The sequence below is a fragment of the Ctenocephalides felis genome, unplaced genomic scaffold, assembly GCF_003426905.1.
Source record: "Ctenocephalides felis isolate EL2017-DRISC unplaced genomic scaffold, ASM342690v1 CF-g0.4_SCAFFOLD_00845, whole genome shotgun sequence".
Lineage (NCBI taxonomy): Eukaryota > Metazoa > Arthropoda > Insecta > Siphonaptera > Pulicidae > Ctenocephalides > Ctenocephalides felis.
In genome coordinates, this window is record NW_020536999.1 from 14826204 (window position 1) to 14853517 (window position 27314).

General features: G+C 28.3%; 2 protein-coding genes across 2 annotated transcripts in view; one reads left to right on the forward strand and one right to left on the reverse strand.

Annotated features, from left to right (window-relative positions):
• Positions 1–10553: 10553 nt before the first annotated feature.
• Positions 10554–27314, forward strand: part of LOC113378705 (shootin-1-like) — a 28330-nt gene continuing 11569 nt past the window's right edge. The window contains exons 1-6 of the mRNA XM_026619270.1: positions 10554–10806; positions 17647–17833; positions 24056–24195; positions 24256–24392; positions 24829–24911; positions 26070–26214. Coding sequence (XP_026475055.1) covers positions 10593–10806; positions 17647–17833; positions 24056–24195; positions 24256–24392; positions 24829–24911; positions 26070–26214 — 906 coding nt within the window. The 5' untranslated portion in view covers positions 10554–10592. The remainder of the gene's footprint in view (positions 10807–17646; positions 17834–24055; positions 24196–24255; positions 24393–24828; positions 24912–26069; positions 26215–27314) is intronic.
• Positions 19371–22344, reverse strand: LOC113362950. The gene is made up of 3 exons (XM_026605444.1): positions 22261–22344; positions 20409–20641; positions 19371–20346 (listed from the first exon to the last, which is right to left on the reverse strand). Exons 1-3 carry the CDS (start codon positions 22319–22321, stop codon positions 19462–19464), a joined length of 1179 nt encoding a protein of 392 aa, XP_026461229.1. The 5' UTR covers positions 22322–22344; the 3' UTR covers positions 19371–19461.

The window sequence follows — 27314 nt, forward strand, 5'->3', positions numbered from 1 at the left end:
TAACGAAGCACGAAGACCTGTTTTTCGAGGGTTCCGTACCATCATCACAATCCGCTGCTCGTAAGCGGATATAATGGTAATGGACCTATGCCCGGAAACATGGTTTGTTAGTTGAAATAAACACCAAGTTTGGTGTTGCAAGAATTCATTGCCATTTCACATCGCAGTACCGAACAAGCTGCTTAATTATTGGCATTTTATGGGAAATGCTTCGAGATACGAGCGTGGTTACGGAAATAATTCAACTCGTATGTCGGGCTACTACTATAGTTTATATTTTTAAATCGAAATGAATGCCACTTCTGCATGGTGAGCTTGTACATAGTTCATAGCAAGTGTTTTGGTTTTGTAACTACAAGATTCCAGGTTTTATAGTCTTTTCGAAACGGCTTGATATCAAGTAGTAATCATGTTACCTTTAACATATAATAATAATCATATATAAATTTCAATGAGAAATAGCTTTTCTTGGCATTGTTATTGGAATCTAATATAATCTCATCACAAAAAGAAAGGACAATCATGGGTTGCCTTCTGATAACTCCTGGTTAAGAAATTGCATCACAACAGCTCATGCAACACTAATAATAAGGATAGATATTATTATTGTATTATAAGATTATTTATTTCAGTTCAAATTTGTATAGATTATTTAGGCATTATACTTATAAATTACGTACAACTATCAAAAATTGATAATAATACATTATGTTAAATTATATTTGTACATTCTATACACATTACACATATATACATTCAAAATTTCAAAATAAACTATATTTGAGTCTTGGTAAAATAATGATAAGGATATATCTGATTGCTGTTTAAATAATAATAAAAAAAAACTTCTGAAAAATAATTTTGGAAGGTAGACCCATATCCATTGCACTTCCAGATATGTACTATTGTACCAAACTCTTAGTTAGTTTAATTTATTATATATCAGGAAAATATTTTCATGTTTTCATGGTTTCAACTGCACTTTAATATAGCAATAATATTATTTTATTTGTTAATACAGCATCCAAGTGTAATGGAAAAGCTAGAGTTACCACACATGATAACTAGTTTTCAATTACAACTTCTTACGACATTCAAATGACACTTTTTCTATAAATTTAAACTTAACAACTTTCAATTCATTCGATTTGCATATTGAGTAATGCTAATTTTAAATGTAAAAACTAAATAAGAAAAATATTTGAACATTCCTAAGAAAGATTTTTCATTTCAAAAATATTCATTTTTGTCAATATTTACAATGTTATGATTTACGTACAAAATTAGCAAATTTATGAAATTAGAACTGGTAAGAATAGTCTAAATTTGTAAAATCAAATTGATTTATTTATTACGCGAAAAATAAACAAAAATAATAGAAATTGGCTTGATTTACTAAATATATAGAATAAAAATAGAAATATAATTGATTTTTGAGATTTACAATAAGCTAAATAATGAAATTGTCTTGATTTAGTAAATATGTAGAGATCATTACAATTGATTTTTGTGATATTTTAATATTTAATATCAACTAATAATAGACATATGTTTGAAATACCAATGGTAGTGGTATTTTCAAAAATCTGAACTGAAAAATTTTGCACATACAACTACTAACTATACGTTATAAACTATGTGTTTGGTAACTATTTTCTCGAAGTTTATTATTTTTTAGTTTGGTACATTGCCTTTTTATATGCTTGATTTTTGCACATTTATTCTTTAGATTTGTAATTTTTGCAAAAATCACTGGAAGCAGAGTTCTATTGATCTTCTTTTGTACAATATTTTAAAATTTCCACCCAACATTAGTTCATGTACAGAAATGGTTTTATCTAATATTTTATTAAATAAAACTAGTGGTGTATAGCATCGTGGATTTTCTGTTCAAAAAATAAATACCATATTCTAAAATACAATTAAATCTATACAATAACGATATTATAATTTAATTTAATTTATTACGATGTATCAGTTTACATAGAAAAAATCTTTTCCATCTGAAGGTGTTGGAGAATTATCACGTATTTATCATATAAATTTCTCCTTAAAATGATGTGTTAGCATGTGTAACATATTGCCATTACTTTTCCGAAATCTATTTCTGGATTATATTTTTTTTGTTGAACATTAAGCTGTAAAAGAATTTAAAAGAGGAAAGAATCACGTGCATGAGCATAGGGTGGGGCGATATATTTGGATGAGTTATGTAGTTCAACTAGAGACAAAGATTCTCATAGAATTCTAACAAGGATATCTTAGAAGAAAATATTGAATCTATCAAAAAATTATATCCGGACACACGCATAAATCCATTTTTTCTAAGGTGTGCCAAAATTTTCAGATAGAGATATGCAAAAAAAAAATATTTGCAATTTTTCTGCGATCACTATAACTTCCCCTCAAATTCAATTAGAAAATTTATTTTGATTATTAACGCCTTATTTCTCGTCTTAATCACAGACTACTGAAATTATTATGATGAACTTGTTTTTTTCTCTTATTTAATACCATTACGGCATTTTTAAAACATAACAATAGAATTTGATATTATTACACACAATCACAAACATTACATGTATTCTAAGTATTTAATAAACAAAACAATGAAAAATACCGTGTCAAAATAATTGTGTTTCACATAGCTTAAATAACAGTAATTTTATAAAGCGTACATCATTAGTGGTTACATAAGGTAAAATTAATTTCCTTCGCAAATTAAGTGTTTTAAAAAAAAATAATTTTTACTTATTGTTAGTGCGTTAGCCAAACGTACATTTCTTTGTAAATATTTATACTATTTTCATTAGGACATGTGCTATCTATTCAATATATCATATACTATCTTTTTATATATACTATACTATCCAATGTCCTTTGTATTGACTTCTTCAATATTTTATTTTTCTAACCTTGCTTCTTCTTCTAACTTCTAATTTTATTCTATCCCATATTAACAATTCTATAGACTATGTCAGTGCCAGAACTCGAACCGAGTACCCCTGACGTATGTGTGGGGGATGCTACTAAGTGGGCTAAAAATTATTATTTCCTTTACTATTAACACGTATATTTGCAATATCCATAATAATTTTAAATCACTTATAGAAAACACGGAAGAGTTTGATTCTCTTCACGAACATGTTTGATGTTGCCTTGCATTTTGTTTACACACGCATATAAATTGTGCACGCATTTGGAAATTCCTTATACATTTAAATGTGTATATTTACATTAAAATGTACATTCTCGACATTTGTTTTATAAATCTGCGTCCACATTTATCACTAAACGGGTAAACACTTTTCTTATCGTGTGGCGTGCCGAACAAAAGCAAAAACTAAAGCTAAATTTCATACCGACGCAAATATTCGCAAACGCTTCCTGAAACTAATTTCTTGTTGCTTATTTGCATCTCTTTGCACAAATATTCCGGGTTCTATAATTAGAAATTGGAATAATGTACTTTGAAGTACTGCCGACGTAATTTATAATTTATATGAAAGGCCAACTTGGCTGACATCAGTAGTACTCCAGACTCATTTAGAAGGTATGACACTGAAGAGATATTTATTAATGAATCTCTTATGATATGTAACATAAATAAATTAAAAAAAAAAAAATCTCACTTGTCGGTTCAATAATTACTGATCTTCTTTCTGGTTGGACCCATTAAGGATAGTATTATATGATGTGGTATAGCTTCATTCCATCAAATATGGAATAAAGTAACATCATTTCATCAAATGAAATAAAATTTCGTAACACTACCATAAGGAATTTGTGGCACAAATTTGTAAACCATGAGGATAGTGCTAAATATTATAAGTTTATTACCATAAGTTCAACGAATTCGACTCATTTCCATTCAAGTCTCCATGCATTCACAATTTCCATTATTGTGCCCACGTAAGACATTTGCTAAGGGCAATAACTCTTATCTGAAAGATTAACAATTCTATTGTTGCTTTTAATTGAGCTTACCTTCAATAACAATAATCGAATGAAAATTTATCCATTTCGCAATTGTTCTTATTGTTTCGTTTTTCATTTAGCGCCGCAGAATCGTTTACAGAGATAAATAGGCCGGTGCATTTAAATTGCGCAATTCATATGAACCCACATAGAATAATGATTTTGCAAAGGTGTATTATTGCAATAATATTGCAAATTATATGACATACATCATACCCACACTTGAGATATAAAAGTACCAATTCATGCTAAGAACAGCTGTCGCGGTAATAGAAGTATTGACTGATGCAAAAGTATAATAATAATAAGAATCTGCATATCGATTCAGAAACCGCTTTACCTTAGGAAAGTTAATTTGAACTTTTGATATCTAGTTGACCGCAAAGCTATTTTATTGCAACCAAGTAGGATCCTCCATGCCACTGCCCGAAGGATAAAAATAATAATTGGTGCATGCAATTTTGAGAATGTCAATCATAAGTGAAAATCTTGATATAAAAAACTCCTTAACAAAAAAGTTGACACGTGGTTTAGATGAGGTTTTCCCAAATTTTGCTGGTTTTTGAGTGAACTTATAGTGAATTCATTAAAGTCAAATCATTTTAATTAAAACTTAATATTTTTAGGCCAAAAATATATCTTTACAAATTAATTTTATATATAAATAAATTGTTACTTTGTACAGTCAACAGTAAATTCAGTATTTATGCATTAGTATAAGAGACAAAACGAGGTTTTGCAACATGTCTTGCAATATGAAATATTTCAATAACTTTAGAAAACAGTTTTTCAGACACTTTTTCATAAATCGGTCTCCTGCAAAACGTGATCAATTACCAAAACTTTTACCAAATATTAGGTTTTTATTTAGCTGGGATAAATTCGCTATTAACCAAGTTAAATTTAAAACATGGTTAATAAAGTTGATGAGTTTAATTTCTCATCGATCTTATATAGATCATGCTTCAATTATCGAGTTAGCTAGTCATTCATCATAATCATTCATCATCCTTGAATTTTTAAGCCAAGTTAAATCTTCTTTCTTAATAATATTAAACGCAAGCAATCATAATTGAAAACATAAACTTCTTCTCCGGGAAGTTAATTAATTAATTCATTCATTTAATTTTAATTATAAAAATTCCGTATTATATTATATATTGAAAATATTTTTTGTAGGAAGCAAAAAAAATATTAACATACATAACAGTATTGTAAAAACCTTAGACATGATGCATAAATTTGATGTAGTAATAAAATGAGTATTAATATCCTAAGTTTATGGAGAACTTCAACGCTTTAAGAATATAATTTCATATGCTTATAATTAAAATCAGCTATATAAATATTATAGCATTAGATATTTATTATCTTCTTTCATCATTCGAGATAAAATTAATAAATACTTACTCTAATGTAGATAGTAATTATGTTAATTCTAAAGATATCAGCTAAACTTTACACAAGATCGAGTAGTAAAAACACTATTCTAAAGAGCAAAAAATGCGAACGCACCATATGCGTGCGCAGTAGTGAACAATAAGAATAATCTTGTTCTTTACAGAAAGACTGATGATAAAACATAATTATTTCCGAAACGTTGCAAATAAATAACATATTTAGAAAACTTTGTGATTTTTTTACTGATTGTAAACAATTTGTAAAAAATAATATCAAGCAAAATTTTGGATTTATATGATCATTAGTATTGGGAATCTTATACATACTATGAATATAATTCAAAAATTTATTTATGCAAATACTATATTGCAAAATATTTTATGAATCGCGACAGGTTTTTATATAAATAGTGAAAATAAACTTCGAATGCTGAATTTGTAATAATTAATACAAATTAATACCACACACACACGATGGAATTCTTCGGCTTGTACAAGGCCACATTATGTTAAAAAAGTTAATTCTAGTGAATTGAATGTGGGTGGTTACAGTTGCTGTGACATATATTTGTAATAGAAGTAATAAAATAATCGTTTGTCATGGCAATGGGAATTTTCATGAATTTTATTGGATAATATAAATTATTTCTATTTCCTAAATAATAAATGAAAAACTGATCAGGGAAGATGCAAAAGATATTTAAAGGATTTTGGGCTTCGAAGGAAAAAGTGTAAAGGTATATGAAACCCATCAAGTTTATAATATTGTCAATAATATTGTCATTGCAACCGACGCAGTAAACAGAAGTGTGCAGATGCGTCATTTTTGTCAGGCAATATAAAACTGATATAAAATTTCGGTTAGTTAATTTTAAGTTTTAAATAGTTTATTTTGTTACAAATTCATAAAAATATTTGACACTGTGTAACAATTTTAGTGATTGCTAAATTGTTTAAATATTGTTCTGATTAATGTAAAAAAATCACACCTTGGGTTAGGTATTTTATTTGTATTAATTTTAGTTTACATTGATTTATGAAAAAAATTATTTAGAAACAGGTAAATTTTCTCAAAAATGAGTGAAGAATAATTTACTAAGGTATTGTTGTTACAACTTGTCTTGGTAGATTTTACAATTAGTCCCAAACACGGGGTAAGTTGCAACACAACACTTTTTCTAGAAAATGATTAATTCTGAATTATGGTTATGGAATAATTTCTACTTGATTTGGTAAAGGAATAGTTAAAACAGTGAATCTCAAGATGCATCTCTTAAAAAATTGTTCAAAAAAGCTCCTAGCCCCTCTATATTTTTTATTCCTAGTAATTTTGGTATTGCACGTTTTATCAATCTACAAATCAAAATATGCCAAACAAATAATTAATTTCTCATAACACCGATGGACGTAATACAAGTACCTTTCTAATCAATAATTAGAAAAGATTAAGTTATCAATATAAACAAAATTTAATTAAAAATTTAAATCAATATATGTAGTTATTTCTCATAATAAATTTTTACGTTCTATTTATATCTAAAGACAATAATAACGTGTCACTCATATTTCTTTGAACGTAATATTGGTGTTTTGTTTGAACAACTTATTACAAAAGGTGTACTAACATATGTAAATTTATGATGAATAATCGGTAAACGATGATTCATATGGATATGTGATTAATACTGAGGTAAAAAAACGTGTTTATATATTTATATTGTCAACTTATCTATTTACACGTCGCATTAATGTGAATAACATTGCAACGTGGACAATCAATAGCTACGTATTAATTTATTTAATAATAAATTCAAATCGGTTGATCTGTGCGCCCGAAAACGTGTACCAAAAATTGTATCCATATATATGTACATACACACACACTCATCCATTTTTTTAAGGTATGCCAAAATGTTCAAAAAACTTCAAAACTTGAAGAAATGCAAAAATTTTCAATTTCGATTTTTTGACGATTACAATAACTACCCTACGGGAAGTAATAAGAATAATAAATAATGGTGATGGAATTTTTGTAATTAGTGTAGCAGTCTTTGAGAAAAAGTCAACAAGAAGTCAAGTTCTTCTCTTTCGGTAATCTCAGTATATACTATGATTAGTACTTTTTTATTCCTATAATCTCGATATGATTTTATATCCCGCATTTAAAAATGCAATGATAATAAAAAGGTAACAATATACGATGTAACAGATATAAATACCTGAAATTGATAACTGTAATGTATGTAAAGACGGTTATGGCTAATTATAGGTTATTAAACGTATTGATAGCAGTATCGAGCTGAAAATTTTAATTTATTTCGTACGGTACTTAAAATCGTTTGATGAAAGGTAGATAAACGATAAATTTTATATATATATATATATATATATATATACATATACATATACATACATATATATATATATATATATATATATATATATATATATGAAAATGACCTTTGAATAGGCATTCATCCAAATAATAGAGAGAAAACTAAATTATGTTCCTACAATTTCCATACGTCTCAATTTTACTCTTCTTCGTCAAGTTTAAAAAAAAACACAAATGCATAAAGAATATCTTAAATCAACGAAATACTTTAATAGCAAATTAATTCATAAAGAATAATTAATTAATATATAAATGTAATTAATAATAAAAATGTAATTAAGAATAAAAATGTAATTAATATTACACAACTTTCATTCTGATCGACGAATGCAAAGCAATTTTTTGTCGAATTGTATGGAAGTCTATTATCTTTTTTCCCAAATTTTCTACATAAATCTCTTACATATACGAGGTCTGTTCAAAAAGTACCCGGAATTTTCGTTTTTTCAAAAAAATATTTATTTATTCGTCTACATTAATGTGGTCCCCTTCAAAGTAGTCCCCCCCAGATATAATACACTTATGCCAGCGTTTTTTCCAATTTTCGAAGCACCCTTGATATTCACTTTTTGATATGTCCTTGAGCACTCTCAGCGATTTTCTTCAATCGAGGAAAACCGCCGTCCTTTCATGGGTCTCTTCAACTTTGGGAATAGGAAAAAGTCACACGGAGCCATATCTGGTGAATTTTTGCACTTTGCAACACTTTATTTCATTTTTTACGCAAAATTTAATACAAATTCTTTGACTTTTCAATTCTTCCATTGTAAAAATCGCCGAGCTCAGAAAAACACGTCGAACCTTAGCGACTACCACAGACAAAGTAAACAGTGAGTATAGCTGAAAATTTCATCATACTTTAGGGGCATGTATACCAACACAATAAAAAAAAAATTTGACAATCAGACACTCCAGACCCGCGAAATTTAATTATTAGTAATTCCGGGTACTTTTTGAACAGACCTCGTATGTACATATATTTTATAGATTTTGCCTATAATTTTGTGTTATTAATAGTTAATATAATATACATTAATAATAATAAATAAGAGGGCCTAAGCCACGATGCAAAAACTTCATATAAGATCTGTATTTTCAAGCGTTGGGCTCCAAAGGCATTAAATCAATTTGTATCTATATGCCTGAAAATTCTATTACATATGTATTAATATTTCATGCGAGCCGATATATAATTATATGTCATCATAATCATTATAAAATATATTTGTAATTATTATTATTTAGCCATTTCCTCAGGCTATCAAATTTATTATAATGAATATGAAAGCCTTAAGGCTAAATGCGAGAACTTCCTATTAGATTCTTATTAGATCTGTCTCCCAGCCCTAAAGAAAATAATTTATAAATGGAATCTATATAGCTGAAATAGTCTTTTTGCTTTGAGTTATTTAATTAATTATAGGTGATAAACAAATACCAATTTTTGAAAAAATAAGAAATTTACTTTTCTCGAGTCAGCAAACCAATTTGTAAAGTTTAAAACTAATGTATGGGCACAACATTTTTAGAAAGTTAATGTGAAAATGGTTGGAAAACATTGTGTATTAGATAAATTAAAATTAAAATTTCGCAAACCCGAAAAATAAAACTCGGATGTAAATTACATCCGTTTATTATTATTCATTACTATTTGTCATCAACAAAGAGTTCGTTTTTTATTGAGGTCACTGACAATAAATTTTACTATGTTTTTTCGCATTTATTGTCTGTTGTTGGCAAATATTTAAATTATGGAATTGTAAAAATTACATGACTAGAACAGCAATAAAAATAAATTGAGAACAATTGATAATAGCAATTTTCAAAATTTCATTTAGGTCAGCGACAAAAATGTAATCGAATATGAATTACATCTGATTTTTATTATCCTTTGCATTTTCCATATAAAAAAATCATAAATTGAGGTCACTGATAATAATTTGTTAATTAATTTTTGTTAGCAAATATTCAATTTATGGCTTTTTAGAAAAATAGTATGAGTAAAACAGTAATAAAAATAATTTGAGAACAAATGATAATTGGTAATTATCAAAATTAACATTTTTTTGTTCAATAGATATTTACTGTACCATACGATAGTAAACCAAAACCAAAATTTCAAAGAATTTTTGGCTACATCACAGAATTCACACCTCAAATTAAAAAAAATATGCATATACTGCAATAAAAATTAATAAAGTAGTTTATGTGCCCATCCTTTAAAAAATAAATTAAAAAAAACTTGAGGACATGTTAGGGTCTATTAAACAACTAGTAGTGTATGGCATCGTGCCTTAAGGCAAATTGCTGGAACTTGCTTTTTTGGGCAATAAATATTTATTGTATCGTATGAAAACCAAAACCAAACTTGGGGTCATGTTGGGGTCTATTTAAAAAAAAAACTTGAGGTCATGTTAAGCCATAGGGTTCACAACTAATTAATATTATTATATAACAAAAAAGCTTAATACCTAATAGATATTGCATTAAAGACTACCGCAATATTTCTTTAGGTGGTACGACTTAAGCAACTCTATCCTATTTAAAAAAAATTTTTGAAAAAAAAATATTTGGAATCAACAAGATTTTGTGAACATCTTATATAATATAAGATATCTCCTACAACTATCTGCTTGGATCGTCCATGTTGGCCCTTTAATTTTGATCAATTACGATTTTTACATTTCTAAAATTATATGTATCTAAATAGAACATTTGTTATTAATTACTAAAAAAATAAAATCATTAAAATACTAATATATGTCATTTATTTCCAGATTCGAACATTTTTCCAACATTGGCCCTAAAATTCCTCCAAAATGCAGCGCTCTATCCAGAGCCCTGGGCCTCTGACCCCATCCCACATACCTTTGCCGAAATATTCCCTAAATAGAAGCCTTACCTCTAATCTCAACGGAAGCCAACATGAATACATGAATGGTGACAACAATAATACAGAGGCTTCCAGGTGGAAATATAAATATGAAGAAGCAGAAAAGGCTAGGAAGCTGTTGATCACAAAAGCAGAAAGATGTAAGTGAAATATGTATATTATTTTTATAAAATTTCTTAAAGAAATTATTTTGTATTACCTTAATGATTTTCCTGTGCGAAAGTAAAAGTGATATTAAAAAGAAAAGTAAAAGTTTCAAACACAATCACTTGTAGTAAGGAATGTCTATATATTTTATGCGAAAAACTAACGCAATTTACGAGCCGATATGCAAATCAGTTTATTTTTAGTTTAATTGTTCCCGAAGAAAGTTGAACGACCAGTTCGCACAAAATTGTGATTGTAAATATCAAAGTTGATAGATTTGTTATGAAAATAATTTTTTTATAAAATATATATTTTTTTCAATTTTATTTTTTGTTTCATCATCTCTCTGTAGTAGACAAAATAAATTCATAGAAGAGGTCTTCAATACAACTATGCCTGTTATTTAAATTGTTTTTTTTTCAGTTTTGCTTGATTTTATTAGAATAATTCACAAATTGAATAAATATTTATCCAAAGTCTAGATTTGCCTTAATATAATTTTAATATATTAAAGCATATTTGGTCTTTTTGTTTAACACGTTAATCGCCACGATGATGTCGAGCAAAATTTTTAAATGAGCTATGGTAACATTTCTAGATAATTTAGTTAAAAATATATCGAGACTAGTAGTGCATTGCATCGTGACTTAAATTTGACTATGTTGAAAAATTTGATTTTTTTATATTTTGATTTATTTTGAAAATTTTAGACATTTTTTTAAGCATTCGCGCTGCGTAGCTGATTTGGAGTCAGAATTTGTATTCGCACACACACACACGCATAAATCCATTTTTTGCAAATGTTCAGAAACCCCTGCAACGTAAAGATATATAAATATTTTCATTTACGATTTTTTTGCAATTACTACTTTGCTTTCCCTAAGGAAAGTTAAAAACATGATAAAAAATTGAGCAAATTCATATATATCTGACTGACATGTTAAATTAAATTAACTCTATATTGAAACTTCTTTGTGACCTTTTACCAAATTGCATGTCAGACATGGCTCATGTAGGACTTTTTAGCGTCAGACACATATAACTCACAGGACGATTATTCTATTATTTTCCTCTCATGGTTTTATAATTTTCCGTTTCATGTCGACAATGTATTACATTTTGTTTATTAATCAATAAATATTGGAGACAATATCGGGACCTTTACTTCATTAACAACTTTAGGGCAATAAACTTATGATACACAACTTTCTAAATTGACATTCATAAAAAATCCATTCACACGCTATAGACAAATATGCATATTTAAATATACATAAAAAACAGAACTAGTTGATATTGGCATTTTGCCTTAAAACAAGTTACATGAACTTTCCGATATCTGTAAATAATCGACTTATTCAATAAAAAATAAATTAATTTATGATTAATTAAAAGTATTTCTAGTGGATTTATTGCACCTAATTGAAAACGAACGAACACTATTTCGTTATACCAAGTGAATCGTCTAATTTTAATTTTAACAAACGTCAAAAAAAACTACACATTTTCTCAAACTTTGATGAATTTTTAAAATTAAACTACTTGTCGTAAGGCCGTAATTTCAGTAAGTTCTATAAGACCATGATGTATATCGCCAGAAAAAGATCCATAAAAATCGTCTTAAATTTTTTTTTTTCAACAGTTAATTACAATTTTCATCTAAAACTAATCAGTACCATTCCCAACTAATATCTTTCAAACAGCTTATGATTTTTTAAAATCGATTCGGTAGTATGAGCTTAAATGTAGACGAAAGGTTTAACACTTTTTTCAAATTACAATAAAAGCCTCGGCAGATCGTCTCACAAAAGTGACAAACGATAGTCCTCAATGAGATACATCAAATGGCTTTGTGGAATTTGTAGATTTCGAACTCTGACATTATAAAAAATTGGATTTTTTCCAAGTGAAATTTGGATTTTTTCCAATGAAGTCAAGTGTGTTATACATGATAAGAGCATATCCTGGCAAAATACCATAAAAGCTCTAGTATTTTATAATTTCTGCGAACATCCTCAAAATTCAGTTAAAAATTATCACTGAAACTTTGTACATTGCAATAAATTAAATTGTTTTTTTTTTCTTTAGAATTTTTTTTGCTTTTTTTAATGGGAATAGAAATCAATAGAAAAAATGTAATACTTTATTTTTTTATTATTGAATGATTTTCGACCTCACTACTAATTCTCAAATTTTCTGTATTTAAACATTTTATGATTGGCTTATTGAAAGAGATTTGTATAGTAGGAAAACATCAGTATACTTAAGTCTTTTGATAATGAAAAACGATTTTATGAAACTTGGATTTTTTTCAATGATATTTAGTATTTTATACATATTCTGGCTATATACCATAAAACTCTACTATTTTATAATTTTTGCATCCTCAATGTTCAGTTGCAAATTATCACCATAGCCTTGTGCTGAATGTTTTCATGCAATAAATTCAAATCCAAGTGCATAAATGCACTTGCCAAGGATGCATTTTAATTCTTATGGTCATCTGTACATTTTTACTCATTTTATTGCACATTGTATTATTTGAGTTTTGGACCAGAAATAAAAGACATAGATGTATACATTTCATTATTTGAACAGAATTTATAATGTTATATTATTTTAACAAAATTTGTGATGATAATGAGTATTAAAATAAATGCACGATTGAAAATTTGAACTTTAATTTATAAAAAAATGAATACAGGACATGGATTTAGTCAAAAAATATATACACCTGATTAATTTATGTACTCTAATTTATGTTTTTTTTTTTAAAAAAAAATAGATCTTTACTACAACTTTTTAGTTACAGGTGGTATTAAATTCTTCAAATTCCTTAAAGCCAACAATTTTTTTCAAAAACAATATTATTATTTTTAAAGAATGGATAGAAGTCAGGTAATACTCGTAGGCGGCTATAAAATATAAAATTTCCGAAATAACAAAAAAAAACTAAGTTTCATCCTTTCGTTATAAAGATTCCAAAGTGATTTTGTATAAATATAAGAAATATATTTTCATGATTTTGACATTGATCGTCTCGACGAAGCAAAAAATAAAAACAAGTTGCAACCAATAATTTCCTTATAAGTCTTCATCAGAGGCAGACAACATTCTTTAATTATTCATAAAATAAAAACTGAAGTGACGCAAAAATGTTGTTTTTGTGAAAACAATTTTGCTTTGTAATGATTTTCAGATTTTCAATAATTGCATACGAATAAATTAACAATTTATAAGAGAGTTTAATGAAATTATAAAATCTGTAGAATTTGTCTAAATTAAATTTTATTTTGTAACAAAACGCAGTTGTCAAAATTTTACGTGATTAATTGGACAGATATAATTGACAGTTTTTTTTATAAAAATACTTAGTGAACTAATTTTGTCAAAAGTATATCTTGTTCATTTTTTGAAGGCGAACACTCTATTCTACTAATGTATGTATATAAAAATATTTTTTTATTCAAAGTTTATAAGAATTGAAATATTTGGATATCAAATTAAATTTGAAAAATATTTTCGAATTTAATATAAACAATTCTCAATGTATTTTACCGAAATTAATGTTAACTTATCGACACCATTGATAACCAATTTCTAATTAAAATTGATTAATTTTGTTGTTAGAAAACCGAAAGTTAAATCTACGTTATACTGATATTACTTATTATTCAATATTAGAAAGAATTAACTATGACCAAAAATTAAAGTAAAAATATTAAAAAAATATTATTACCAATAATGGAAAATTCAATATTTGTGCTGAGTCAATCACTTTTTTCCAGTTTAGTTACGTTTCGGATTTTTGATTATGATTCATTATTTAAATATCATTAAATATTTGTTTATAGTTTGTAAATATAATTTTTTGTACAGGAAAAGGTTGACTACATTAGATAAAAAAAATTAACACACAAAAAAGCTTATGGTGTTTTTTGTAGGCGTATTTGCAGACGAGATTTTGATGCGTCATATATATCACAGAAGCAAATAGTACAAAAATTGAATTTATAATATTCAAAGGCAAAATGAGGCTGTAAAGTATTATTTGTGATTTAGAATTGGTAATTGACACATTTTAAGAATAGTATATATAATTACGATTTGTTGAAACAAACAAGTTTAGAATCTACTTCGCCTAATTATGTAAGGAAATATATCCTTTAAGTTTACAAATTCCAGCTTTTTAATTAACCCTTCGTCGGGCGCAGCCGATCTGACAGATACAGAGCCAATAATTTTTCATGCTGCGCCTTGGTTGAATGTTATAGAAACCTCCACTCTTCAATAGCCTCCTAATTTTATATGTTTTAGTCATGCGTCTTTATCATTTTGTGTTTGACCTTCACATATAGTGGCAATCGGTATTTTGATCCTAGAGATACACTGCGCCCGAACGTGCAACGTTTTGATACGTACGAATATTGCAATTTTTTGTGCATGTAAGTATTCTTTTTCTGTATTTTTTACGTATTTTTGAATATATATCTTAATACTTTTCATTTAATTGAAATTTTTTGAAAGTATCTACGAGATTCACTGCGCCCGAATGTGTTACTAACTTGAGTCCATACATTTTATAGGCTAGTAAATATGGTGAGTGGTAAAAAAATATATAATTTAGAAAAACCAGCTCATGCAGAAGAGATTCTAAGAATGCTGAATGATGATGCTAATGAAAATAATCTTCTTGACGGTTTAGGCGATGAAAGTGGAAGTGACGAAGACCATCTAGAGAGTCGCAAAGTCGATTCTGAGACAGAACAAGAGGACGAACAGGATGAAAGTGAGGAACAAATAAATTTGAACAATAATGCTAAATATTTTATGAGTAGAGATAAATCTACAAAGTGGTGTAGCAAACCTCCCTCTAATAGGATTCGAACAAAATCCCAGAACTAATTAAGACATTTACCAGGTGTTATAGGAAACGCAAAAAATGCTGCAACGCCTATAGAATGTTGGAGTCATGGTAAGAAAGATCTCCGAAGAAGATATTTTTTGAGACAATTATCGCATGAACTTCTAGAAGTGAAATCACGAGTGGGATTCCGTTCACTTTGCAGGCAGGACTCAAAAGATTCAGACCAAATTCACAGGAAAATGGTTCACAATAACAAGAAGAGCCACAAAAAAACGGCGATGTGAACCGTGTACATTAGAAGCTAATATTAGACGGTTTTCAAGATTTTGTTGTGCTAATTGTCGAAAAGCACTGTGTTTACAACATGCAGTTTTCTATGCAGTGCTTGTTCAAATGCTTGTGTAAATCATGATATTTAACTATACACATTAAACTATCATTATTATATTACTTATTTTTAATAAAGTGACAAATGAAAAAAAAGTTAGAGACTGTGTATTTCAATAAAGAAAAGTGAATGTAAATAATTTGTGCATATATACACAGGTTTATATTTTTCTACATTTTATAATAAAATATTATTGAATTCTTTTTTTCTTTATTTATTCAAAAAGTATACATTCTGAAATATAATTAAACAAAGAATAAACATGTTTATAAAATAAGGAGCCTCCTGAAGATATACTTAAAAACCGTTGCTGTCGGATACACTGCGCCCGAACGTGTGCGTAACGGGACTGCGCCCGACGGAGGGTTAATGAAGATTTACAGACTTTTTCCATATATTTTTTTTAAATAAAAAGGTATATTGAGAAATAATACAAATAAGCGACATAAAAAACAAACATTATGTTCTTGTGATAAATTTATATTTACTAATGATAAATTTATTATGCAAAATGTCTAAAGCCAACAATCAACATTCAGTCAATTCAGTCAGTCAATGTCAAATTTCTATTTTTAATAGAACAAATTCGAAAAGATTGGACAAATTAAAATGTAAAATGATGTTTTAGCCAGTTTTAGCATTGATCATGAAAATAATATACAACTTTATTATTTATAATCTGATATATATTTTTTTCAATTTTTTTTTGTAATTTTTTAGCAATTACTTTAGAACGGCTAGATGATGACACGTACTTTGAGCCGAAACGTACAAACTAAATATGTTTTATTATTTATTGTCATTTCATTTGAACCTATTAGCAGCATTTGAAAAATGTATCAACGTCAAATAAAAAAAATCTCAAGAGACAATCCAGTAAACATATGAGTCACATCTTTATCTCGTTGCAAATTGCATCTTTTTCCATATATGTAAATAAAACGCACATTTTTAAGACTTAACATTTATACCAAAAATAAACAAATAAACTACTTTGTTCGTTTGACATTGGATTAAAATCACCAAGTCCCTTCTCCATGTTAATAACAAAATTGACTTGTATTTCGAAGGCCATCACATGACTTATTATCTGTCTTATATATCCTGCTACATTAAACGCAAAAATGTTGATATTTAATGATTCATAAACATTTTGATTTATATGTCTTTGTTTATAAACTAGAAGCAATTTTTTTTTTTGAAGAGACGACCGTGTCTTAATAAGAAAAATGCCTTTTGTTGTTCCAGCACGTAAGCAATAGTTCAACGAGCGTAACTGAACTTCCTGACGAAATAAAAAGCATCTGCCTTTTTCTCAGATGTAGAAAAATAGCTTTTGAATTGTCTCGTAATAAATAATTAAACTCGTTCACTAAAGGTTACACACCTTTCCTCTTAGCTAAAAAGGTCCTTTTTCATGGACGTGAGAGAGAGTCCTCTATTGTCACACTAGGACTAGGCATCACTCGTAAACTTTTATAAATTTTCTTGTGGATTTTTATCTATTTACATACCATTTAGATATACCATTTTAAATATGGTTAAAATAAGTATAATGATTATATTTTTTTATTCCAGTTGCCAGATCCTTAGCAGACCTGGAGAGGAAACATCAGCAATTATCAGACGAATTCACATTAACTAAACACGAGCTGAGGGATAAGGATGCCCAATTGAACTCTTTAAGGACTGTTTCTGAAAAAGTTTACAAGGAATACGAAACACTCAAGAATCAATATGATGTTGAGACCGGAGCAATGCATAAGTAAGGATAATGTAGAATATCTATATTTATATCTATCTCTATTTGTCTATAATATATCTAAAAATTTCTGAGTACGAATAATCAACGATTCCACACAATTTCTCAAACTTTGAAAATAGGAAAATATTATTGGTAGTATTATATATAAGTCATAAGGGGGCGTCTATTAATCATGTGAGGTTTTTAGGGGTAGGGGGAATTAGACAAAAAATCACGTGCGAGAGGAAGGGGTCTAGTATATCACGTGTATTTATTTTCTATCTGAATTAAAAAAAAAATCCAAAATTTTACGATTTTTTTTGTAAATTCGAAAAATTTGTTCGAAAAATTTTACGCAACTAAGAATACACGTAATGATTGGTGGGTGAGGGGGGTAATTTTGAATATCACTGGTCCAAAAATCTCTAAAAAATCGATCACGTGATTAATGACGCTTCCTAAGTATTCGGCCTAATAAAAATCTATTCTATACATTCACAAATATTTTGGACAAATAAATAAATCCTAATGTCAACTCGAGTACTAGAGATTGACCAACAAATGTTCCTAAATTTTTTTCAAATTTTGACAAAATGCTAGCAAAATCATTTTAAGACAAATGAGACGACTTTTTTAAAATAATTTTATGCCATTAGCATTCTTATACTAAAAAATTCATGCTTTGTATATTTTTTTATCCAGATTTTTGTCTGAATGTTGATTATTTTTAACCGCCAAATGGCATTTTTTTCTAACCTTAGGGAAAATTAATGAAACTTAAAGGCAAATCTTCCTGAATTTTTTTCAAATTTTGACAAAATGCTAGCAAAAATATTTTTAAGACAAATCGGAAGACATTTTTGGAATAATTCTGTGGCATTAGCATTCATACTAAAAAATTCATGCTTGGCATATTTTTGATTCAAATTTTGTCTGAATGTTGATCATTTTTGACCGCCAAATGGTATTTTTTTCTAATCTTTTTTTTAAATCTCAGAAACCGTGGACCTGTTTTTCAAAAATTTCATCAATTTTTTATTCCATCAATTCAAGTAAAATGTTTTTTGAATTATTCAAATCGGACGCTCCTCTTTCTCAAAAAGTAAAATACCATTTTTTGCACTATTTGCTCCGTTTTTTCGAAACGTCTGGACCTGTCTTGACCAAAAACTAAGTTACTAATTTACAACTACTAATCAGCACGTATCCCCATCAATAAAAGTCGAATGTTTTTTGAATAATTCAAATCCAATGATCCGTGCTCTCGAAATCGTCGACAAAAAATTGTATCCGCACATACATACATATATACATCATTTTTCTCTAAGATTTGCGAAAATTTTCAGAAACCTTTGATACGTAAAGATATACGAAAATTTTCATTTCGGATTTTTTGCAATTACTATAATTTACTCTACGGGTAGTTAATAAATAATTCATATTTGGCAAAGATCAAAATATATAGAAATATCTTATGAAATAAAATAAAAAATATTCAAATAAACATACTTTATTTGAAAACTTACAAATACATTTAAATTATTAAAGTTATTCCTCATCTCGTTCCATTACCTTAATTTTAACCACAGTGTTAACCATCTCCAATTGGTCATGCCTTTTTATATATAGAATTCATTAATAAATTTCAATTATTCTTTCAAAATTCCATCATCACCAACGGTTGTAGCAATATCACGAAGTGCTGGAACATTTTTCACGACATTTAGGAACTCCTTAATATTGCAACAAGTGGTTTGTCCAATTTCTGCATTTTTGTAGTTATCATTAAGTTTTAGATTCTCAGCCCAAGCTAGATCTTCGCAAACATTTCTACACATATTGGTTGTGGAACCTTCTAAATCGTTTCTGATGATAAAGGCAACAGCTTTTTGGGATTCCCTTTCGTAGACAACTGCCCAGTAATATTCAGGAATTGGGAAGGATCTCTGAGTTCTTCTTGTTTTTAGATATAAATCTGTTAGTTTTCCTTTACTGTTTGTTAGTTGTGCAGGTGTTTGGGAAACTCCAGAGTATACTTCCAAAGTTCGTTGATGTTTTCTCAATTTCCTAATATCCTGTACCAAGTTTTCGAAGTTACCATATAGAACATTGTCCCAAAGGGTTATAAGATTATGTGCTCGTCTACTGACATCCTTGAATTGTGCGTGCAAATGCTCCTTGGGGATAAGGGATACAGTATACAAAACATTTTCACGTCTTACATGACCTTCTCCTAAAAGTTTAGTGACTACTTTATTGATCTCGTCTGATCGATATACTGATAAAATATCGACTGCTGACATATATGGCGCAGGATCCAAATCCTCATTTTCGAGGAATTGTGGTGGTAAAGCCACTTTATAATGAGAATAAACAGGTATATTGCGATCTATATCATAACAAGTTTCCGCCACTGTGGACAAATCTTGAGAGCCTGGTTTGTGAAATTGATATTTAGCCAAACTGCCGCTACATTTCGTGGACAAAACAGGCTTTAGTTCCAAAACACGAAGTTGGCAAGATATTTCCGAAGGCTGAACAGAATCATTAAAATTAATACTTTCAAATTTTTTTAAAAAAATCAATTATCTATTACCTCTACACTTTGTCCATTTTCATCCACCAGCTGACCATTTCTACAATGGGCAATCACACTGTGAATGGTTTCGTCTGTGATTTCATGTTGTTTGCATGTGAAAATCACGCTATTTCCTGAAGGAACTTTGTAAGCACCTTCGTGATTTTCCAAAAGTAATTCCGTTTCGTCGGCATTGTAAAGTAAAGGTCGGAAAGCGGCTCCTTTTTGTGGGAAAACTATGCTACATTTTTCTGAAAGAGAAGAAACAATTTGAAATAAGATAAAGGTCGGAAGGCAGTGGAAAAACGAAGTTGAAAATCAAAATTTGGGTTTGCGAAAATTTTTGCTTGCTAATTTAATATAGAACATAAAGAAACAGATCAGAAACAGCAGTTGTGAAAAATTGTGCGAATTTTCCTAAACAGCGTTATTAACACTCCAAGGACAGATTTTGTACTAATATTAAAAATACCAAAGTAAATAATGATTAAAGAAAGTTATCCAAGAACTTTGTTGTTTTTCAGCAAATATGATAAAATTAATAAAGACAGTTATCCAAGAGCCTTAGAGTTATCTATCAAATGGTCAAAAATAATAAAATTAATAAAGAAAATTATCCAAGGGCATTTGCGTCATCCGAAAAATAGCAAAGAAAAAAAAGTTTATTTATCGAATTCAGGGGCTAATTTTCGGATAAAATATAAATGTTATGGTAATGCTATGTTGCGGGTCTATTTTCGTATGAATTGGTAGTAACACACCATCAAAAATCTATGTATTTGCTGTTCGATCAGATGTTTTACACATAAAACATAACCTGCAAAACGCACAACGTTAAATAACTATTTTATCATAATGTTTTTTTTAAGTAAAATTTTTTTAAGCGCAACTAGGGTGTAAATCTGTGAGCATGCAACGAAAATAATGCTCTCGGTGAATTTCTATACGGTTCGATTGTGATTATTCGTCGTATATGTGAATAGAGATCTGTCGTTGTATGCGTGCCGGCATCAACGTTGTATGCGTTCCGATATCAACAAATAAATTGGCATAGATAAATAAACATTTAAAGTTACATCGTACTATGAATCTTGATTTAATGAAAAATGCCTGAATCAGAAAAACATTTTACCCTGTTCCTCGTAAATAGTTATAATGAAAATAATAAAACATATGAAACATTTGTGCCGTGTACTAAACGTAAGTTTATTGAAATAATTTCTATATTATTCGTAGTTTCTATAAATCTTTGAAGTTATTAAAATGGAAAATATTTTTTAGACAAGACAGATATTGCAGCTGTTCAAAGAATGAGATTATATCGCCAGCAAAAAAATAAAAAAATACAAGCAGTCAATGAATGTATGTTAATTTTAATTACATAAAGTTCTTCAAACACAATTATTACATGATGAGTGAAATTGTGAAAACAATATTTGTTTAGGCGTTGTTTAACATAATTCACTGTGTGAACGAATATTATAGAATTTATTAATCAGAAATTACTTTATTTCTCTATTGAAGGTTCAAGTCGTAAATGCTAATTACAATGACAAACCGATCATGTCGAATTTGAAGTATGACTTTAATTGCATTATTGTTCTCAAATATTATAAATATGTTTAATGCTATGCTCCTGAATGTATATTTCTCGAAAATAGATTTTGTTATAAATATAAAAATACTGTAGAATATTAAGATTTGTTAAATTGTTCTTGAGTTTGACGGTAAATCTTTATTGAACTTTACTGAAATGATTTTTATTCATTAACCACGGTTAAATTTAATTGATTGCCGACTTATTGCGAAGCATTATAGTAGTACATTAAATATTCCCATTAAAAACATATCATTTATTATTATTACATACCCTCTGCAAAAGTTGTTCCAACCAAAAGAGCAGAGCAAACTAATATACACACTGAATTCATTTTGTAGACTGTTATGATTTCTGGTCGAGAGCAATAATTTATAATACTGTCTTTGAGATAAGAAGATGAAATTATTGGAAATTATAATTCATAATAACAAAATAGGCGTAGTTTATATCCCAGAAGTGATATTCTTCGAGGAAATGGAGGAATTTTGGGTAAATTCGGTCTTAAGTTAGACTTTTGTCTATGGTTTCCATCCCAGATAAATTTACTATCTGTGGAAAATAAATATAAAACGTAACAGTGGTTAAAATTACTCATATTTGAGTAAAAAAAATTTTTTTTGAAATTTTGTACTCCAAATAAACATCTATTTTATATCTCAAAAGTAGTTATCATTCTCAATTTTTTTCTATATCTATCAAAATTTACCCAAAAATGTTTCAATGTTTCCATATTTTCATATGACAAATTAGATTTATAAATATGAGACATTTAATTTAGGAGGATGTGGAATAAAATAGTGGTGTATAAAGCAAATTTCTGGAAATTACCAAGGTGGAATTGCTAGATGAATATTATGGCAATATCTTCTTTGAGATATTTTTTTAAGAACTAAGTTTTTGGATACGTAAATTGCCCACGAAAAATTTACCTATTCAAAAATTTTGTTGAGTTGCCATAATATTCATCTAACAATTCCATCTTGAAAAATTCCAGGAATTTCTTTCATACACCACTAGTTTTTTCCACATCCTCCCAAATTGAATGTCTCATATTTATGAATCTAATTTGCGCACATATTACCCACATACAATATTGAGTGTGGGTAATTGCAAAATTAAACTGAGTCACCATAATTCTCAAGAAACCAACAAGTGATTCAAATGGCCATCTTAAAATAGAAAATCTAAATTTATTTGGATGAATACCATTGCGATATATCTCAAAATAATAATAAATAAAATAATAGAAATAATAATCAAAGGACTAATTGACTTTAATTAATAATTAAAGGACTTGATTTGAATTTGGCCTATTTGTCTAATAAAAAAAATTAAAATAAAAACATATTTTACTGATTGAACGTTTCGTCACTTGATGTGTGTCATCATTCAGCCAATCAAACCAGGACAAAAACAAAAACTTAAAACATTAGCAGCAATTGTTTAAATTTTTTTGAACTTTAATAAGCAAAACAACATGTACCTAATAAAATTGAAGCCTTAAATTAAAAAAGAGAGCAGGGGTAAAAAGATCCATTCATCACGTGGCTGAATGATGACACACATCAAGTATCGAAACGTATAGTCAATAAAATTATTTTTTAACCTTTTTTACAATTTTAAAATAAATTTCTAAATCATGAACCATCCTTTAAAGTGCAGAGAACTTGAGGTCAAAAGTTATCTGTCGACCAAACATTTCATGTTTAATAAATGTATATCTACATTTTTTTCAGAAGCTCATTTGTTTACATTTCATGTAATTATTGTTTGTTTACATTTCTAGTAATTATGTTTAAGTGTGAAAATGGTAACCAGATTTTTTTTAGTGTTTATCTTAGAATTAGATAAGGAAGAATACCGCAGAAATATGAAATAAAAATTATAAATTTAATTTATTTGTACGTGGCGGAAGTTACGAGAGCTTCAGCTTTGCTTTTTAGTTGAATTTCCGCGCTATGTACAACCTAATATCAAGCAGTAGTAATGTTCATTTTCAAAGATAGATAAAGTTCTACAAGATTATATTTTTCTGAGCTGTCTAATGTAAATTTAAACTTTTCAGAGCTATGCAACATGCAGGAGAATGGTATAAACAGAATCGTCAGTTGAAAAGACAAAGTGCAGTCCTAGTCCAGAAATATCTCCAAATCAAACCAAATGGATCCCTAGATATAGACATAGATGGTTCTACAGATACAACAGGTAAAATACGGAACTTAATATTATCAATAACATTTTATTTAACTCCACAATTTCCTTTAGATGGTCATGACGATTTGGAAGCTTTGAGGAAAACAGTGACTGATATGAGTTTAGAAATAGCAACTTTACAAACTGAACTAAATAATGCAAAACTTCAGGAGTTTGAAGCAACTGAACAGTGTGTTAATTTAACACAGGTAATAAAAGACAATTGAAATTATTTATATGTGCACAAATCATCATGGTTGTCTTAATTGAATTTTGACCAACACTCTTTAAAAGGTCTTTACAAAGTCGACCAATTTCGAAAATTTTGAATTCACAGTTAACAAAAGTCTTAATTCTTGAAAACATGGGTTAATATTTTGGGCTGTGTTTCTAGAAATATTTACAATTACGGATCCAAAGCTTAAAAATGAACAAAATTAATTAGAATTAACCATAATAACCGAAAAGTGGTCACATTTTCACTATTGCTCTTATTTGCACCTAAAAGCCTATAATTTTCAAACCATGTTAGATAATTGTTTCTCTAATTACAATTAATATCACCCCGTTTCGGCTTGACGTTGAATTCTGGGACATCCTATATATATTATATTAATTGTTTATCTAAATACATTATCTTTTCAGGAATTAGAACAAGAAAAGAAATTAAGAGCTCAATGTAACATCGAATTGGAAAGTTTAAGGCAATCCAGAGATCATTTGCAAAAGTTTCAAAATTAGTCGCAGATGAAGTAAGCGTTTTGCGTAAAAATGCCGAAAAGTAAGTTTATGAATCATTTTCAACATACTAAAAATCACAATATTTATTTCAACATTTCACTAAAGTTATGCATACTAACACTCCAAGTCAGTAGAGTAGGGCGGGGCTAGTTGAGCAAATTTCACTTAAACGGATGTAGCATCTCAATGAAAAGTCTCAAAAAAATTGTTATACGGCTTAATGGATTTGTTGTTTATCGCTTAACAAAAGTGTTAATACTATTTTTGGTAATAAATAAAATTTAAAAGCTACAGCTTTTTGAATGCAAAAAGCACTAAGAAAGTATAATAAAATCATAGGTTCAATGTCGTTTAGTGATGAAATAAAATAAGTTTTTAATAACCAGTTCAATATTTATAGTCTTTATTGACATAAAAAACAATACTTATAGTAATTTGCTTTGAATAATTAACGAAAAGTAGAATCAACTGAACCATATCGTATCTTAGGAATTATTTTACCATTATATTCATTATTTTTGTTTAAAATCATTATTTCTTTATATTATTACTCATAGACTTAGCTTAAATCTTAAAAATAATAATCAATTTCTGGAAGTAATAATAGTTGTCTTAGTGACAGAACAAGTTTAGCAACTATGCTCAACTAACCCCAACTCGGAATTTCGAAATAAAAGTGAGTTTATAAAAAACCGTGAGAATTATAGCCAGAATCTCTGTGCATATTAAAAGTACTATAATTATATTGAAGAATAACATTTACCTGATTAAAAATAAATAACATTTGACTAAACCAGACGAAAACTCGTGATGAATTACGTTTTTACTTTTGGTCTAAAATAAACAAAACGCCCGTGAGCCTCACTCATTTGTCCAGCGGCCACTAGCGATCGCGGGATATTTATTTCTCCCAAATCTCTATATTTCCGCCATATGATGCCTAAACGGACGGTGACGGTGAATAGTTTCGAGATATTTCGATTGCTCAACTTGCCCCTATGCTCAACTAGCCCCGCTCTACCCTATTGTCGACATGAAGAAAATTCCAAAAAAAGGAGACATAAAAGAATAAGTTTCAAATATTTCCTTGAAATTCCTGAACTGGTTATTTACATAAAATTATTTATTTTCTAATTTTATATCAGAGAACGTGAGCAAGCTGAAACTATGATAGACGAAGCCAAAAAAGCAATCAGGGAAAGAGATGTTTTAGCAAGACAAAGTGCTTTGCTCATACAAGATTATAAACATGATGGAGAAGAAGGCAGGATACTTAAATTATTGCAGGAGGTACAAACATAATATATTTGAAAATTATTTTTATGATTATCGAGCAACTGTGTACTCGTAGTCCAAATAATCTGGTATTCGAGATAGACAGATAACTCAAATAATTAACATAGTTAGAGATTTTAGTTCACGATTCCTTGAAACCAATTACTATCTATTTTTACAAATATACAGATCAGACATTCATTTTTGAATGGCGATGAAAACTATTAAAAAGTAGGCCATAATTATGCTCACAGAGTACATCAGAAATAGTGTCATTTTCCTTAATTTGATTTAATCATGATGATATGATTATATCTTATAATTGATATATTTTATGACTATTATATTTTTACCCAGGTTGGTGAGCTCAAAACAATGCTCGAATGGAACGAATGACCATCAAAGTCAAGTAGCAGATTTGCTGGTGAGGCATCTCTTTACTAAAATTTATTTAACTAATATTTAAATAAAATTTGTACAAAGGTGTAGGTATGTACAAAGCATTATAAATGCAATGTATTACTAAGCATGGCCTATATATAATTATTGATCTATATGGCATGATTATTATTATTTGTATATTTAGTAATTTCAGGCTATTTGCTTTTAGCTATAATTGTATGCACTCACAAAATGATATGAATGGGGGATTTGGTTTCTGTATTTCAAATCTGTTGTATAAATATTACTATATCTTATATAATTATTATTTGTATATACCAATATTGAAATCGAATCGTATTATAACCATTATGTTTGAATAAAAATGCAACGGAATGTAAAATTTTGGATTCACATAACGAGAACAACATGGATAATGCAACGATAAAAATGCTCAAAACAGAACAACGAATAATTTCACATATATGTTTCAATCGTCAGATAAGTGCTCATGATCAAATTATTTTTTAAGTATTGCTACATGCATCGCATAATATTTAATGTATAATGCAATCTTTTGAGGATATGATTTATTTGTAAAAAAAATGCAGCAATTAATATAAATTCATTCATAAAAATACTATAGCATTTATGCTCTGATGTCTAGAAATGTACCTCATATTTTATTTTTTCAAAATATCCTTTTCGTTATCAGATTTAAAATCAAACGTATC